Source organism: Corvus kubaryi, unplaced genomic scaffold (assembly GCF_017639235.1).
Source record: "Corvus kubaryi isolate FWS band 111438036 unplaced genomic scaffold, C.kubaryi_AGA036_p1.0 split3-73, whole genome shotgun sequence".
Taxonomy (NCBI): domain Eukaryota; kingdom Metazoa; phylum Chordata; class Aves; order Passeriformes; family Corvidae; genus Corvus; species Corvus kubaryi.
In genome coordinates this window covers 29894207-29911952 of record NW_024582091.1, presented here as the reverse complement: position 1 = coordinate 29911952, position 17746 = coordinate 29894207, and the positions used below count along the sequence as shown (strand labels likewise).

The window sequence follows — 17746 nt, the reverse complement described above, 5'->3', positions numbered from 1 at the left end:
AATAAAACTTTTTACAGTTTTGAGGGGAAGAGGGAGAGGATGTTGACAGTCTCACTTCTTCACTACAAGGTTGTTTTGATTTTGTGAGCTCAGCTGTTGTGCTGTTAAATATCTACCAATGCTAGTTGTTTGGACTTTAGAGGTATCCCCGATATTTACAAAAATAATAATCTCCTATGTTTACAAGAATAACGCTGTACAAATCTCTCAGAAGTCAAAATATCCCTCAGTTTCTATGACACATTTATTACAGCTATGTCTTAAGTGATTTTGAACAATATTTTGGGATAATTTTGTGTAAATACTGAGGTTTTTTAATGGTAACTCAAATTCATAATCTCAGTTATGTTAGATAATTCAAAGAAAATACATGCTTTGTACTTTTTTCAAACCATAAATGCTGTAGAACTGGTTTTATTGACTCCAGTTCGAAGAAATAGCTGATAATGAACACACACATTTTAAAGTAAGAGTAACAGATTTTGGAACTCATTAAATGACTGTGATTCCAGGTTGTTATTGTGGGATGGCTTTTAATTTGCTGTCTAATTTGGGAAGCCTAGAAAGGGACATATTAAACTTTCCACAGTTTTAACATACTTTTATCTCTACCTTTCAAAAATACCATGTTAAATCTTACCTACAGTTTCATAATGGAAAATTAGTATGTTGCAAATGTACTTTTTTTTCTGCCTATGCAAGACATTTTGGAATCAGAATGCTAACTGTAATAAGGAGAATTTACTAGAGAATTTTCAGACATGGGAAAAGGTTTCCATGTGCAAAATGGTTGTGTTTTTCTGGTTTTTTTAATTCCTTTTACTATATCAGAACTGTATGCAAAGAGATTATAGCATGTGAGGACTATTTTTTTTTTCAATCCAGCTGTGGCTTTTCCATACCACTATTTGAACTGAATAGCTATTTAATAAAGATTGAAAAATTAGTGTTGGTAGTAGGGAGTTAAGCTTTCTCTCAGTAGGAATCTGTATTTTATCTGTTACACCTGGAGGAGAGAGAATTCCAGACCATAGCGTAAAAGATGGGTGACTTAACTCTTGGAGAAATGGATCTGTAGTACATTCCTCCTGACTGCAGTACAAAAAAGGTAGTCTCTGAGAATTGTAGTGACCTGAATCACAGAATCACAGACTTGCTTAGGCTGGAAGAGGCCTCAGGAGGCTGCTCAAATCAGTCAGCACTGAATTAGAACCAGGTTGCTTAAGGCTCTGTCCAGTCAGCTCTTGAATAACCTCTAAGGGTGAAGATTCCACAGCATCTCTGAATAATCTAATTTACTGCTTAATTATCCTCATAGTGAATTTCTTCTTTATATTTAGACAGAACCTTCTCTCTTTCAGTTTGATTGTTGCCTCTCATTGTTCTGCTGTTCTCCACTGTAACAAGGCTAGGTCCACTTTCTCTGTAACCACCTCATAGGTACTGGAAAGGTATTAAGTCCCACAAAACCATTTCTTCTTTAGCCTGAGCAAATAGAGTTACCTCAGAAGGATATCTGTTCCAGTCCTAGCCTTCTTGGTGGTAGCTCTCCACTGAATATGATCAAGTTTATCAACATGTGTCTTGTACCAAAGCTGAATGAGCTGGAGGAGGAGACAGAATATGCCCTCCAGGTGATGTGCAGTAAGCGCCAACTTGAAGGCATTGACCCCTTCCCTCAAACTACTGGTTGCTCTACAGCCCAGTGTGCTGCTGGCACTCAGTGCTGTAACACCATTCTGCTGGTTCATGTTCAGCCTGCCATCAATGAGGTTGTGCAAAGCAGATCTGTGACCTGGTATGGACCAGTGCACAGGTTTGGTCCTTCCTGTGTCAAGGACGTTGCGTTTGTCTTTGCTGAATTTTGTGAGGTTCCTGCCAGCCCGTACCTATAACCTAGATAGGTCCCTCTGGATGGCAGCCCCATCTTTCAGTGTATGGTGTCCATTCCCCTGTGTTGTCCTCCGCCTTCTATTCTTCCCAGCTTGGTGTCACCCACAAACTCCGTAAGGATACTCCTCTGTCTCCTCCTCCAGAACTGATAAGTTACTGAAATGAGCAGGTCCTGGAATGCCTTAGAAATTCTACCCTGAGCTAGAACTGCCTGAGATATTGCAGTAGGGCTGTGAAATTGTGGATTTGTTACACCCTGGTTTTAATTTGTGGGAATATGTATTTGAAACCCATTTGAAAGGCATGAAGCCTGTATAAAATTAGGAGGAGAGGGAATCCAGCTTCTCTTCCTGCAGTTCAGATTTTTACACCTGAAATAGTGGTCCGCTCTATACCAGTCGTATTATAATTTATCAAAACAATAGTCAGGGTCTCTGCTAAATAATTTTTAAATCCTGATTTGACAGCAAATGTGGCCAACGTGTGTTCTTTATGCTGAGAAAGTGTCTAGAGGTTCGTTGCTTAATCGTCTAATTTCTGTTCATAAAGGTTGAATTCAGAAATTAAATGCTCATCAATACAGGTGCAATTTTCTAATATGTATTGATGCACCTCTGATTTGATTTAAAAACAAGATACAAAGATATGTGTAGCCTAACTTGAAGTATAGGAATGGTTATGTAATCATACAGGGCTGAAGGGCTGAAAAAACAGGTTTAAATATAGTTACCTATACTGTAGAAAAATACAACATAGAGTATGCCCACCTGGGAATGTTGCTGACTGGTGCTGGAAAACTGAATGAAGAGACACAGAGATAAATGTTAATTAAAAAAAAACCCAAACCAAACAGTTTCAATCAAAAGAATTAGGCCCATAAAGTGTACTAAGCTGATTGGAGTTTTTTAAATTATGTTAATTCCGATCTACAAATTTCTGCTTCTATTTGTTTCACGTTTGGTAGGTGGAATCTAGCTCTTGCATAAAGCTAGGTAAAAGTTTTGCTTTCATACCAGTAATGCTAAGTGGTCCCCCACAAAATGCACGTCAGATTATTGTTATTCTAACAGTATAGCTTTGTTATGAATAAAATAATTTTCTTGAGATAAAATGCTACTCAGCTGATTAAGTGCTTAAACTCATTCTTGCCGGTTGCAAAGCACCATCTACACTTAAATGTGGTTGGTGCTTTAACTAGATCAGTGTCTAGAGACCAAGTATGTAGTTTTTATCTCTGATATGAGAAATTATTCTAGAAGACAAAAAAGAAAGTGCTTTTCCTTTTTTCCCTGTAAATTACACCAAGTACTTCTACGTCAATCTATTCGAGAGTTTCATAATGAAATATGCAATGAATTCAGATATGCTAGCTCCTTTCCATTCCTCTTAGCTCTATAATGGGGTTTTAACGCTTTTCTTAAAAACATTTTACTGCTGAGAAAGCTTCAGCCAGGGCTAAAATAGCTGGAGTTTTCTTTTTTTTTTTTTTTTTTTTTTGAAAGCATGAGCGTGTTCTCTCTTTTGCCTGGCTGCCTTGTGCAACCTTCAGTTCTGGGCTCTGAAACATACGGGTTAAGATTTGTATTCTTCTTATCTGTTTCCTCTTGTGATACATTTCTCTCAGTAAACTGAATCAAGGGTTCTCATTGTGGATGGGCTTTTCTGTATTTGAGATTCTCCCATCAATATTGATTCTCCCATCTTCCTTACTTTTCAGTAACATGTTTCAGTAAAGTAAGTGGTTTTGGCATTATTTTTTCCCGTGTTTAGCTTTCCCATTCTTAAGTAGCTTCATACATGGCCAAGCATTAGTGTGACATTCTTCTTTCTTAACTTTGTCAACTTTTCACACCAAAGATACGTCTTCTATTAAGAAAATATCAGAAAGAGATATCAGAAGTAGTACAGCAAGAATGGACAAAAGTATGCTACATACATTTCAGTAGCTGTTGTTTATTTTTCCTACTGCAAAGACTTCTTTTTTGAAAAATATGTTGAGGTTTCCTCTTCAGAGTTTGTTTCTGTGATGGTGTTCTCCTTTTTAAACTGTCAAAAGTATATAGGAGGAACTTTGACTTACATAAAAATGTAAATATTTCCTTCTGATGTAGTTATTATTCAAATTGTAGTTTTCAGGAAATGACAAACTCAGTTTTAACATACTGGTCTAAAAATAGTGAGTATACTGCTGTTGATGGAGTGCTGAGAAAAGTCCCTGAGCTCCTGTGCACATCTGTAAATGGCTTTTGATCAGGCTTCATTCAGAGGCAGTTACTGCTCCATCTTTACTTGCCTGTGTAAAGGTGCTTATTGCAGAGCTGATGTGCATCCACATTAGCAAAATCAGGAAATGCTACTTTCTTTCCCCAGCACAAGGATTACTGGCCTGTTACACAGCCTGGGTAATCCTTGCATTAGAAGACTTCCTGTCAAATGGATGCTGGAAATTTCTACAAGAAATAACCTGCACGTACCTTGTATCAGTTTCCAGAAAGAAGGGAGATAAACTTTCAGCACAGAATCATTTTACTCAGCTCCCTGTCAATTGATATGGTCCTGAACACCCTGTCTAACAGCTTGTCTGTCAGAAACAGAGTGGAGGTAAATTTCACAACTCCCTCTTAATTTGCTTTGGTAATTCTTGTATTCAATAATACTAGTAAGGCTACCATGACATCTAGTGGATGGTAAGGGATGTTAGGCGAGATTTAAAAAGCACTTAAAAAGCTAATGTGTGGAAATTCAAAAGAATAAAAAGAAATATCTTACCAAGGAGGGAGAAAAGAGCAGAGGGCACCTTGGAATGCAGTTCAGGGTAATGTTTTATGCCTCTTCTTCAATCTGTAGATACCTGTTTTTCCAAAGGAGCATGCTTTCTTTGACTCTTGAAAACTTTGACAGGTTAAGACAGCTCTCAAAACTGTGGTCTTAATGGGACTGTGCTGTAACTCATGCAGGCCTCACAGAGAATTGGGGGAGATGTGGGAGTTTCTGCCTAGATCATTGTCTGTGTGCATCCTGCCACTCACCACTGGTCTAGAAGAATTGGTACTCCTGTACTCCAAGTGGGAAACCTATGCTTTAAACAAGTTAGAAACTGCTCCACACGAGCATGTGGATAATCTCATAGTCCAGACTCACTGCAGCCCTCAGACAGCCAGCTACTGAGGGTGCTTCCCCTGGTTTCATGACTGTCTGCTTCTCAATAAGGAATCCCTCTTGTTCTGGGCTGCTCCCTATTCTCTGCAGAGATGTGATCCTGATGATGAGTTGGTGCATTTGTTCTGTCCACATTGGTCATTGTAGTGTTGTGCGAAGTCTGGCCGTGAAAACAAATGCCTAACGTTCAGCTGTTTGTTAGGAGCCTTTGGTTTTGGTGAGCTCGTTCAGCCCAGCCCACGCCTTCATCATTATTTTACTCTTTGTTTAAAAGATTCTGAATATAATGGAGGAAATTCATTAAAGACCATTTACAATTAAGAGCTACTCAGCAAAACAGGCAAATAAAAGCAACAGAACAAATCAGTGTTTTCAAAGTATTTTCAATAGGACGCAGTAGGAATACTAACAAGTGTGAGTTTGTTCTCTGTTTTATAATAAATGTCTTACTAGACTTTTTTATCTCTCTTTTGGTTCCTTCTTCATTTTTTTTCTCCCATGGTGTTGTGTTTAATTGAGTTAAAAAAATACATCTAGGCTAATGTTTGAAGCTAATGTTCATATCCAAAGAAACCTGTCTACCTGATCCTAAACTTCTAATTGAAATTTAATGTCACAAGTTTTTGTTTGGCAGTAAATCTGGAGAAGACGGAAAGACTTCTAGTTCTATTTGTCAATGGATGAAAAGAACATTAAATTCTTAGTACTGTGCATGAGTAAAAAGTTTGAGATTTGGAAGTTCACACTTCCAAAACTGGTAAATAGAAATCTAAGCCAAATCCAATAGTAATGCCATTCCCAAAATGAAATTTTAATCCTGTATTTATATATGTTTTTGCCTTGAATGTAAGATAAAGATTCTGGCAAGCATCTAGTTTTAAAACCCTTCCCTTAGCCTCTTTGCTCTGTACTTGCTCGAGTAGCTTTTACTTTTGGTTCAAAACCAATGAGAACAGCGAACCCTGGAAGGAACGAGAGAGAACTTATCAGATGAGGCAAAATTTGTTTGAGATTCAGCAGGTGATTAAAATTTGAGGTTAAGGGCAATGATACTTCTGTGCTCCAGGAAAAATTAGTCAAGGTGTGTATATAATCTTTAAAATCCTGACAGCATTATGACAAATAAATGAATGAAGCTCTAGTCCCATTCCAAAACCTTTAAAAAATATCAGGACATTCAAATGCACTTGTTTTTTTCCCTGGCCATTGAACCTGCAGTTTGTTGGATTAAAAGCATTTGTTCCAAAATCCAAACAGATACAAATATGCAAAATACCTAGGCTAACCCTTGCTGTTCTATGATTTTGCCTAGAAGTTTGACAGATTCCTAAACTGGAAAAGAGAAAAACTCCATCTTTTTAAAGCAAGAGGGTAAGTTTCCCACCCTCTGATATCCGCACCTTCCTTCAGGGTTGCTCCAAAACCAGGAGGAAATCAGGACCAGTTAGATCCCAGACATTGTTAAAGATTTCAGAATGCCTTATATATACACTTCATTTTCCTCATCAGAAAACTGTTCAGTTTTGAGATAGGGAAGGGGTTCTAAATGCTGCTTTTTCTTACCAGTCAGAGAGGGCAAACTTTGATGTAGCTCTCCAGTTCCTAGCATGTCACAAGCCTCGAGCCAAGTACAAAACGTTGTAGTAGCAAACAGCTGCTTTCCAAATCTCTGCGGAGTCATCTGCCGCGTAAGCACTGCACAGCCAGAGACTGTGCATCTGCTGACAAATCAGTCCTTCTCTTCAAAGACGTATCTCGAGGGAGAGTTTTAGGGTTGTTGTTGCCATTATTAGCTGGATAAAATGGACCTGTGCCGAAGGTCCCTCCCGCTTCTGTGCTAGGCACCTCAGAAACTCGTTTCCTTTACTAATGTCTGATAGGTGTGTATAGGGTTTGTTCTTCAGAAAGGTAAGCAGCACCTCTGGGAAGTCATTCTTAAAATGAAGCAAAGACTGTGTAGCAATCTCGATCTGCTTCGATAAAACAGGCAAAGTAGGCGCTTTCCCAGTTAGGGTCTCAGGTTTTACGTGAGAATTCCCGTTTGCCAGCAGTGTTTTGAAAATTCAATAAACTGTATAGCAAAGTCAGATTATGACACAATTTGACATTGAAACGTCAGTGAGGGAAAAATGTTACATAACTGATCTTTGGGTGTTACGAAGACTGATGCTGAAATTCAGTGTCAAGCCTCTCTAATCTGGTTGAAAGTAATTTTTATTTCAGAGAAACCATAAAATAAGAGAACTTCCATGCATTCAATAAATTAATGTCCTGCAGGAAGCAAGGTAACTGAATGAAAATGTGAAAATGACACTGGTGCAGTAAATGTCCTTCTCAAGGAAAATGACACCTTTTCATCACCAAGAATGGCCCCTGTGACAGCTGTGATGGGAACACAAACAACCGTTCATTACAATAAGCAAACACAAAGCTTGAACAGTTTCAAATCACTAAATCTATTCTTTACTGCAACACACATTTGCCCAACTAAACTGAAAACTCAGCTCTTCTAGGAGAGATGTTGAAAGACAGCTGGGAATTCCAGTCTTGTCCCATGTACTGCTTGCAAAGTCTTTCAGTCCTGCTGAGTAGCCTGCAATGATCAGTGGGTTCTAAAGGTGGTACATATAAAGATGTAGATTCTATTCTCTGCTGCACCTGTGCTGGTCCTCTGGGTCATGATAAAGCTCTCTTGGTTACATCTGAAGCTTAGCTTTGCATATGCTGAGGGTGGAGAAGATAGTACTTCTACTGAAAAATGAGACAGCAAAATCAAGTGAAATCAGGTTATATACATATATACCAAGTAGAGATGTGTTTTCAGAAGTTTCTGTACTTTCAAGAAGTGAATTAATTCACTTGCACACCCCATATCTACAAAGCCTGATTTCAGAGAGAATTGAGCAAGAGTTTCTAATACGACAGTAACATCACAAACCAAATCTTGAATTCCAACCTGTAGAAATAGAGTGATAGTTAAACCCACCTTCTTCCTTGTTTTTTAATCATCACTTTTCTCCATCATAGACATACAGACAGTGATAATTATGCCTGCAGTCTTTTTGCTTCTTAACATTTTTCTTCTCCAGAACATGGATGTACCTTGCTGTGGAAGTACTCATAAGGATGTCTGGAATTTTTATGAAATTTCTTAATAACACTTAAACCAGTGTTATTTTGGAGTTCTGCATTCTGAATGTGTTCTGCATACTTTTGAATATGGAGCTGCATCTGATTAAATGGCTACACGTTTTGCTTGAATCAGCCCCCATACCACTTGACTAGCCTATATAATTCTATTTTTACTTGGAACTTCTCTTCAGTGTGGTACAATGCAAACTTTTCTGCTTCAGGTGTAAAGTCTAAGTATTTCTTAGTTGTACCACAGTGCTGCATAGATACATCCAGCAATATAAAGTCCCAAATGTTCTAGAAAGTGAACATTTATTTGGCAGGAGATCATTCCTGCTCGTAACAGCTTTGTTCCTAAACAAATCAAATAGATGGGAAAGGAAGCACAGAAAAATTGGGTGGATTTGTTCAGACTGGCAGTATCAAAGTCCAGTGTTGGAGTTGGAGCTGTAAGATGCTGATCTCTTGCCTTGTCTGCTGGAGTATGATGCCTCCTAGTGTTTCTTTCTTGCGTAGAAAATTAATGCTTACAACTCTCCTGTAATTTTAATAAGCTCATTTTGGATATTTCACAATAATATATTTTTATGTTGTGCCTTTTTTTAGGTTCTTGAGACTGAATAACAATTTATTTTTGTCTTTTGGCAAAGTGTTATCTAATAGTTCCCATCTATAGGCTTTCAGGCTGATGTCAAATACTCGCTGTCTCCTGGAGAAAGCCATTTTCTTGACTGACCTGTGACAAAAGGGGAAAGTGGTCATGCTGGATTTGAAATTGTTCTCACTTAACTTCTGATAACTCTGTGTGTGCATGTGTGTGTGTTTATCTACATGGTTCATATATATAAATACACACGGATTTTTATATACATATGAACTATGCATATTATTTGTATGATCAATAATATTTCATAGAGCATTTACTTGGCAATATGTTGGGATTTTTTGCTTTTCATTAGTAATCACCACTCGTATAAGTGGTACATTAAATCATTTTATTGCTGGAGACTTTCAGGAGTAGTCTTTTATGTACCCATTTGGTTCTGAATTTTAAGAAAGATGAAGTATTTTAATAGAAATGTCTTCATTAAAGACTAAACTAATTTTCTGCCCTTTAGCAGTGAAATTTGCTCTTTAATATGATGTATTTAATATGCTTGAGATGTTTAAGAGACACAGCTGGTTGTTGATTGTGCCCTTATATAGTGTCTGTTCATGTACTTAATGATTTCTTCCCAAAATTATTTTGCCATAAAGGAGAAGAGAAAACAAGTGGATAAGTTCAAAAGTGTTCAGCTGTGTACCATATGTCTATATAGTAACATTATGTTAAAGAGATAATGCTATACTGTATGTCAGAAACACAACATGGTAAACGACATCATTCTGTTCTGTGTTCAGTAGCTTATAGACTAAGTCAAAGCAACATACTCATATTTTTTCCAAATGGCTTTCAACTTATTTTTCTCTGATGGAATTATAATTAATGTTCTGTGTTTACCCTTCCTTCCTTATCCCTTTTTCTTTTACTTAGTTGATTTCTGAATGTTTCCCTTTATTCCTATGATCTTTCCTTCATAGCGGCACTGTCTCGGTGAAGCTTTGCATAAATCTATCAGCAATGTAAGTGATTTGCACTTACAGGTTTTGAACAGGGCATGCTTGCACTAATCAACCTGCATATCCTGCAGTACTGCTGTACAGCTTTACCCCATGAAATGGGAGACATGGTAATATTTGAGACGAGAACATGTGCTGCTATCAAAAGCTTGTGTACTGCATCCCCTCATCTGTGTGACTGTGTGCATATCACTGGCGTCAAACACTGTGTACGTGGTCATAACATGAGCAGCGATTTTATGTCACTGTTAATGCAAGCAAGCTTGTGGGCAATGCAGACATGTATTGCAGAGCTTTCTACAAAGCATGGGATTGATGCTCTATTATAATTTGCGGTTTTGCAGTGTGAGTCATAATTGTAGCCAAACTACTCTTTCTATTTTTTTTTTTTCTAATTCTCACTGAGGTTTTTAATGTGCTGAAAACCTGGGATAAAAGTATTGGAAGTTCAGAGAATAGTGTTCAGAGCTGTTTTCTTTTAAATCCTTAGTACAGAGGTGTACAGAAATGGTGGTCCAAAGACATACAAAAAGAGGCACTAATGTTCTCAAAAACATGCTCTTAAGGATATCAATATATGCACTGAATAATCAAAATAATATTTAAAATCACATGCTCTTCTGAAAAGAGTCATATTTCTAACTTTTTTTGTACTTTCCAACGTCAAAACAAATTATTAGAAGGGGGGACTAATCTGACTTGCTTGCTAGAATCATTTAATCCTCATTGTCCTTTATTTTCTGTATAGTCTATTGATGCAAATAGACATCTCCAGACATTGACTCATTTCAGGCTGTGGTTTTGCCGTCACTTTAATCTGGTGGAAGGATGAACTGCTCCTGCTTATTCCTGATCTCTTCGAAGACGGCTTCTTGGCCAGATGTCAGACTTCTCTTGGTCATCTCAGTTAAAATGTTTTCTGCATTTCCAAGACAGAAATGAAAAAATCGTTTTGCCCTTGGCCCATGCTCAACATGTTTATAAATTATATACTGATAATTGTCAGAATTTGGAGCAGGAACTTAAGTGAGAGACTGATTTAACTTCAAGCCAAAAATACTTCTTTTTTATGTCATCTTAATAAAAATTTGCCTAAGTTACCGTGGCTGACTCCATTTGACTGTTATCATGAAAGGCGTGTTAGAGTGTGATCATTACATTTACCTGAGGTTCTGCACGACTGAGCAGGACTTCCCCTAGAATTGTACCTCCTGGTGGCCAGGGTGAACGGGACAGGACAATGGTGAGAAACCTGAGGGACAGAAACAAGGTGAAAGGGACAAGTGAGAATAGGCTTACAAATGAAGAGAAGGACCAGGTAGGTATGAGGTTACAGAAAGGAGAAAAGGGCCCAGCAGTAAACGTGAGTTGAATTAGAGTAGATGGGGATGTGAGTAGACCAAAGGGAAGTTTAGGCAAAATAGCTTATTTTTTTCCTGGAGAGGGAAGACAATAGCACATTGCAGTACTAGAAGATGATGCATATATGAAAATTCAGAGCTGGCCATGCTGGCAGGTATATGGTGCAAACACACCACTTCAGGCTGAGTTTCTAGGGGTGAAGAGAAAAAATACAGTATATATTATATATAGGTATTAAATAAAGTGTTACCACAGTGAAGGTACATTATCAGTGGAGTTACACTGATGCTCAAAATATTTTCTTTTACAGCTTGTTGATAAAAGAGTAAGGTAGGAAGCTTTGTGGCTTATAAAAGCTTATTCAACATAGAATAGCTGCAAAAAGCCAAGGGGCTTGGCAATAAAATGGCAGATGAAATTCAGTGTAGATAAATGCAAAGTGATACATAAGGAAAAAAATTGTCACTTTTTCTGTAAAATGATGAGCCTCATCTTGACCTGTTACAACTAGAAGGTAGGTTTGGAGACTGTGATATTCCATGAAAACATCACCTCAGAGCTCAGTAGGAGTCACAAAAGCAGATAAAACTTTAGGAATGTAGGAGAGAAACAGAGAACGTAACATGTAAAACCATATAAATCAGTATGTAAAAATAGAGTTTACTCACATTTCAAATACCTTGTGCTGTTTTGGACTCCTAATCTTAAAAAAGAAATAGTAGAAAAGGGGTAAAAGTAGAGAAATGTGATCATAGATATGAAGTAAAGTTCCTACAAGGAGCAACTCACTGAGCCAAAGCAGTTTAGTATGGCAAAGGGTGTAAGGAGGGAAATGATGGAGAGCTATGGAAACATGAGTAGAATACAGCACATGAAAAGGGAACTTCTCTTGATTCCTTTCCATTACAAGTATTGGAGATCATGTCAAATTGGCATGTCTGCATGGAACCTGACACAGGATATTGTGTATACTAAAAGCTTTTATGGGCTCAGATAATAGTTGTTATTATTTCTTCTATAAATCTGCTCCCAAATACCTCTTCTGGTTTAAGAAAGATTGCCAGTTCCAGGTGGATTACAGTCAAGCTCCCTACATTTATGACTTGGCTTTTTTTTTCTAGGGTAATCCTGGTTAGCCCTTTCTGGAGGCAGAACCAGAGATCAGACAAAACTTTGGTCTGACACTGTACAATTTGTATGTGAAATTTATATTTAATGTACTTAGTAAAAAGCTTTGCAGAATGTAGTGTAGGCCTTCAGTACCCTCCTTTAATTGTAGCTAATCTCTTTCAAAGGTATCTGAAGTACAATAGTGTTTATACAGTGTACATTAGAGTGTAGCTTCCCAGACACAAAGACCTGGTGAATCTGAAATACAATGAGCTATGCTTATTTCATTTAAATTAGTTTGATTTTTGTTTTCCTTTGTTTGTTTTACTGCTAATTTTTTTTCTGTAGCTTTTTTCTTTCAAATCTGCTTAAGCTGTGTCTTTCTGAAAAAAAAAAACCTTAACCCATATGTTCAGCAACAATGTTCGTGCTACAAGTTGTACTTGGTATGCTGCTATTAATTTTTGCTAATTGGTGGGTTTAAATGTTCTCTAACTCAATAACTTGATGTGCAATGTCGTTACGAATTTGACATCATTAATTTTAAGATATACTGAATCAAATGACACTATCAGACTTTCATTTATAATTCCATATTATGTAATGTTCTGAGGCTTGAAAAGTATCCTTACTGATTCAAATTCTTTGTCACTTGTCAATTTTATTTTCCTTCCTTTGAGTCACTGTAGCAAAATTCTCTTTTGGTTAAATCTTGTTTCCAGAATTGGAGGGTATCTCTCATGTTTGGCTTTAAAGGGGAATATAGGTTTAGTACTTTCAGTCTGAAAAGATTCTATCTGATGTGAAGAACAAAGTATAATAGTATTATAAAAAGAAAATGGGACCAAAAAAGAAATATAGTGTACTATAATACTTGTTGGATGAAAAGCATCGTTTGTAAAAGCAGGTATTTCTAAGAAAATGAGTTATTTGTGATTCATATTGTTTAGATCTTGGAAACAAGCATAAAAATCACTCTCATAGTCTTACCTAACTAACAAAAAAGTGTATGATGGGAAATCCATCAAGTGTTACTTTTTATTTGTGATGTTGAGTGGTACCATTTCTTTTTAAATGAGAAAACCACTAGTAAGGTAGGACCATGACATATGAAAAGATTTGAAAATCAATGTAGATGTCGCAGGCTGTCCTCCCCTATTCCAAGTGCAAGATCATCCTTGCAGAATGGGTGTTCCCCTGAAAGACAGTTTAACAATCAAGTGTTTGATTTCAGACCTTGATAGTGTCATTTTTATTGATCTTTTACATAAAACCTAAATAATTTTTGATAATTTGGCCTTTAAAAATTGTGTTACAAGTAGTGCTGCAGCATGAACTGACCAATATGATAACCCTTACAAAACCATTAAAATGTAATTATTATATTAAATAGAATATAACATTAACAACAAATTCAGTAGATGGATGACATTGCTTGTCTTTTAGCTAATGCTCTGGCTCTAAAATTTCAAATGTTTTCTTCTTCTGAATGTCTTCTTTGCAGCTGATGTTAGTATCAATGACTAATGAATATTTGCTGTTCTATTGTGGGTTAGATCTCCTTACTGAAGCAGAATCTGGAGATGCAGCTTTCCCAGTCACAGAGCTCTTTGCAACAGCTACAAGCCCAGTTCAGTCAGGAGCGACAGAGGCTGACTCAGGAGATCCAGGAATTAGAAGAAGAGCATCAGCAAAGGCATAAGTCACTTCAGGAAGCTCATATCCTTGCCTTTCAAAACATGGAAGAAACAAAAGAGCAAGAACAAAAGGCATGTTTATATGGTTATTCCAAACTCTGCAGAGAATATTGCTATGTTAGCCTTTTACGTACACAGTTGCAATTAGTAAAGAATGTATCTGCATAACTACTAAATTTCCTTTTCAGCTGATGTATTACAGTAATACTGTTATCCAGTTCAATCTGAACAAGACATAGTGAAAATTTTTCTAATACTGGCGTTGTTTCGTGTCTTGAGTTATATGCACGTATATAGGGGGGTGTGTGTGTATATATGTAAAATTATTATCAACACATGCATTTCTTTACAGTAGATTGACACTTACATTTAATATTATATTCTTGTTCTGATTTTGAGTAGAAATTTTCCATTATAGTTAATTTTGCGTGTATTTTCTGTCAATAGACTCCTTTGCAATGTATTTTATATTTTCATTATGTTGAAAATTGTATAAGATATGTTCTGTGACTTGCAAGATAATTTTCATGCCCCACACAAGATACTTTTTTTAAAACTTTGATGAAACCAGCTTTAAAACTGCAATTTTGGTAGTGCATGGTACGTAATGGGGGTGGTTCTTAAGGTTTTTTAAGTTCAGCTCCAGAGTGTGCCTTTGCAATCAGTTTTCCCCACTGTGTGCCCTTACTGTACTTTGGTTCACATCATAGACTGGTCTTGGAGCAAACAAAGTGCACTCCTTTTGTTCTAAATGAAATCAGAAGATGTGTACCAGGAACATTATGCTTCATACAATTCCATAGGGAGTAAACATGGGTGCCCTTAGGGAGCAGAAGTCCCCAAATATGTATTGTGTGCACATTAAACCCATCTATGAATCTGCACCCTATTACATTGCTTGCTATTGTAGATATATCCATGGATTGATTTTTTTCTCTTTTCCAGCTGTGAGCCAAACGGGTTTTGTGCACAGGTAATCTTGGTAACCATCAACCACTGAAAAGAAATAATACAGTAGGGCGATTAGAAAATATGAGTAATACTAGTGCATTTCTTTTCTAGAGTATGTCAGTGCCTGCTTTTTGTTTCCAGTTGTTTATTGTGGAATGTTTTATAAATTCTCAGAGTTGGTATAGAACAATTTTGTCAATTTCAATTTAATAGGAATTAGAAGAACGTTTACAACAGAAGCATTCGGAAGAACTTCATGCACTGAAAGAAACACACAAACAAGCCATGGAAGGCTTTAAATTGGAGATGGAACAGGAACTTCAGACTCTACGATTTGAGCTGGAGGATGAAGGAAAAGCTATGTTAGGTATACTATTTTCAAATTTGAAAATGGGTCCAAAACCATTATTTCTACTCATGCAAATATACATGTACGTGTGTGTGTTTGTGTGTATTATAACACTGAAGTGTCTCTCAGAGTCATTCCGTGTTGACCTAAGTGTTCCTCTTAAAATCACTATAATCTTTAACAGGTAAGCCTAGACTCTTCACTTTTGAAATATCTCACCCCTAAGGCTCTTTTGGAAGGAGTAAGCAACCAAAGTTCCTGATGGAGAACTGATGTTTTCAAAAAGCAGCAGGAACAGAATACAGGACAATTACTTAGCTGATGTAAAGTGTGTTTTAGGTCAGCAGCAATACTAGATGGAGCTGGACTGTTACTGTTAATTAATGTAAACACGTCCACAATAAACTTTTCTCTTTGTTTATGGTAACCAGCTTCCTTGCGCTCAGAGCTCAATCACCAACATGCTGCAGCAATTGACCAGCTGAGGCACAACCATCAGCAAGAACTGGTAGCTGCCAAAATGGAGCTTGAAAGAAGCATAGAACTCGGCAGGCGACAGGTAGGAGGCATGGCTGGCAACTGGCTGTGAAATGGCATGATCAATATTCATTTTTCCCTTTGCTGGAGGCAAGAACTGTTGTTAACAAACAACAAACATGTAATCCTTCAAAATCATCTGGCACCAGCAGCTAATGCATTCCTACCAGTTTCCTAACCTTCCTTGCTTAGCTTTTTCTGCCTTCCACAAACCTCGTTCAAAGCCTAGAAAAGGCTCCTGAATTAAGGTAGTTTCCTCTCAGAACTGTGCAGCCATCTGGGAGCACCTTGGCTTGCCATGGGAGGCAAGTGCCCATTCTTGCAAAATGTACTCATCCTCAGCTGCCAGCAGGAAGGAAAAAGCTGTTTCTCTTTGAAGCCTAAGAGATGGCAAAAGAAGTGGTTGTTTATAATCAAATGATTGCTTCAAACTGAAGAAAAACGTACACAAAAAAACCCCACCAAAAGCAAACCCCCAAAGCCAGTATGAACTGCCTTTACTTTCAGCAGCAAACTGATTAATTCACCTTTTCTCTTTTATTTTTCATTTTATACACGATCAGTTTTTCTGCTAGTAGTTAAAAATTCAAAGTTTAAGCTCTATTGAAAGACAGGCTCCTGGAAATAAGAGGAGTGGAAAATTACTTCTTTATTTGCCTGTATAATAGGCTTTTCAAGACTGATTTACTGATACTCCAGCACCAACGAGGAGTAGGTTTAGAAATATATTAACAGAGGAAACAGGGTTTGTTGGACATAGCCTTTACCCAAAACCAGAGACAGTCGAAGGTGAGCCATTTTTTAGCTATTCCTTGCTGGTTTAACAGTGTGAGCACCAAAGGCAAAAACATGGTGCTGTCATGCTTTGGAGGATATAGTTTCAGTCATGTGTTGTTTTAAGTCCAGGGTCTGGCACCTGAATGAAATGTTAGAAAAAAAAAGTTTAAATTACAAGAACTGGTGTTTGATCCAACCAAATAGTGTGTACTTTTTGCCTCAGTATAATGATCTGCTAAACACGAGCTTTGGTTGTACTAAGGGCAAAGCAATTACTGATGTTTCCTGTGTTAGAATGCTCATCAGTTCACAGGATCAGAGTTGAATGAGATGCAGAGTGGTCTGATCAGGATGATTATATTTGCTACTTTTTGAAATATTTAAATGTGTAGATGTTAATTTTTCCTTTGCTTTTTCTTATAAATTTAACATAGTCTTTATATAGGGCGATACATAATTATTTTTAATGGTCTGCTCTTAAAGATGCCCTATGAAATTCGTGCACTAGGATATATTTGCATTTCCTGGAGGCATGAAGGCACAAAACACAATTATACATAAAACTACTTTGGAATGTCTGCTGATTTTCTCTGTGCAAACTATACAGTCATTAATTATTGTGAAACTGTAAGAAGTGGAATAAATGAAAATCGAAAACTCTGAAAAAGCTGTTTTCATTACAGGCATTTCTAAACCAAGCAGACTCATTATCAAAGCCATTGGAATGGGCTCCAGCTGAGTTTCCCAGCTATTAACCTCACTGGAATTTGTTATGCAAAAAAAAAAAAGACTTTTCTTGGTTTATTGGACACCATATAAATATAACATAAACTATTTAGCACATATTCTGCTGCAAGATATTTATGACCCTTGTATATATTTGGAAGATAGGAGACTTCTGAATTAGTTTTTGTTTGTGCTGGGCATACATCTTGAGCAATTTTCTCCCATTGAATGGGGCTGTAAGGGAAAAAAGTTTCTCTGGATTGTAAGCTGACGAGGCAAGGAAAAGGAAATGCCCAGGCCCTGGATCTTAGTGGTACCTGGGATTTTTTCTTGTTCGTGTGGGCAAAAGGAAAATGTGATGAGCTACACCAAATTTAACAGGCAATGGTAATCATGGGTTTTAACTTTCCTTGCAAGTGGAAATCATTTATTA

At 37.1% G+C, this 17746-nt stretch overlaps 1 protein-coding gene across 8 annotated transcripts in view; it reads left to right on the top strand.

The window, feature by feature from the left end:
• Positions 1–17746, top strand: part of FAM184A (family with sequence similarity 184 member A) — a 74558-nt gene that overhangs the window by 44356 nt on the left and 12456 nt on the right. For 5 of the 8 annotated variants that reach the window (XM_042016713.1, XM_042016717.1, XM_042016712.1 and 2 more), the window contains exons 10-13: positions 9766–9807; positions 13833–14045; positions 15138–15291; positions 15705–15832. In XM_042016713.1, coding sequence (XP_041872647.1) covers positions 9766–9807; positions 13833–14045; positions 15138–15291; positions 15705–15832 — 537 coding nt within the window. The remainder of the gene's footprint in view (positions 1–9765; positions 9808–13832; positions 14046–15137; positions 15292–15704; positions 15833–17746) is intronic. The other 3 variants (XM_042016716.1, XM_042016714.1, XM_042016711.1) reach the window with 1 other exon arrangement.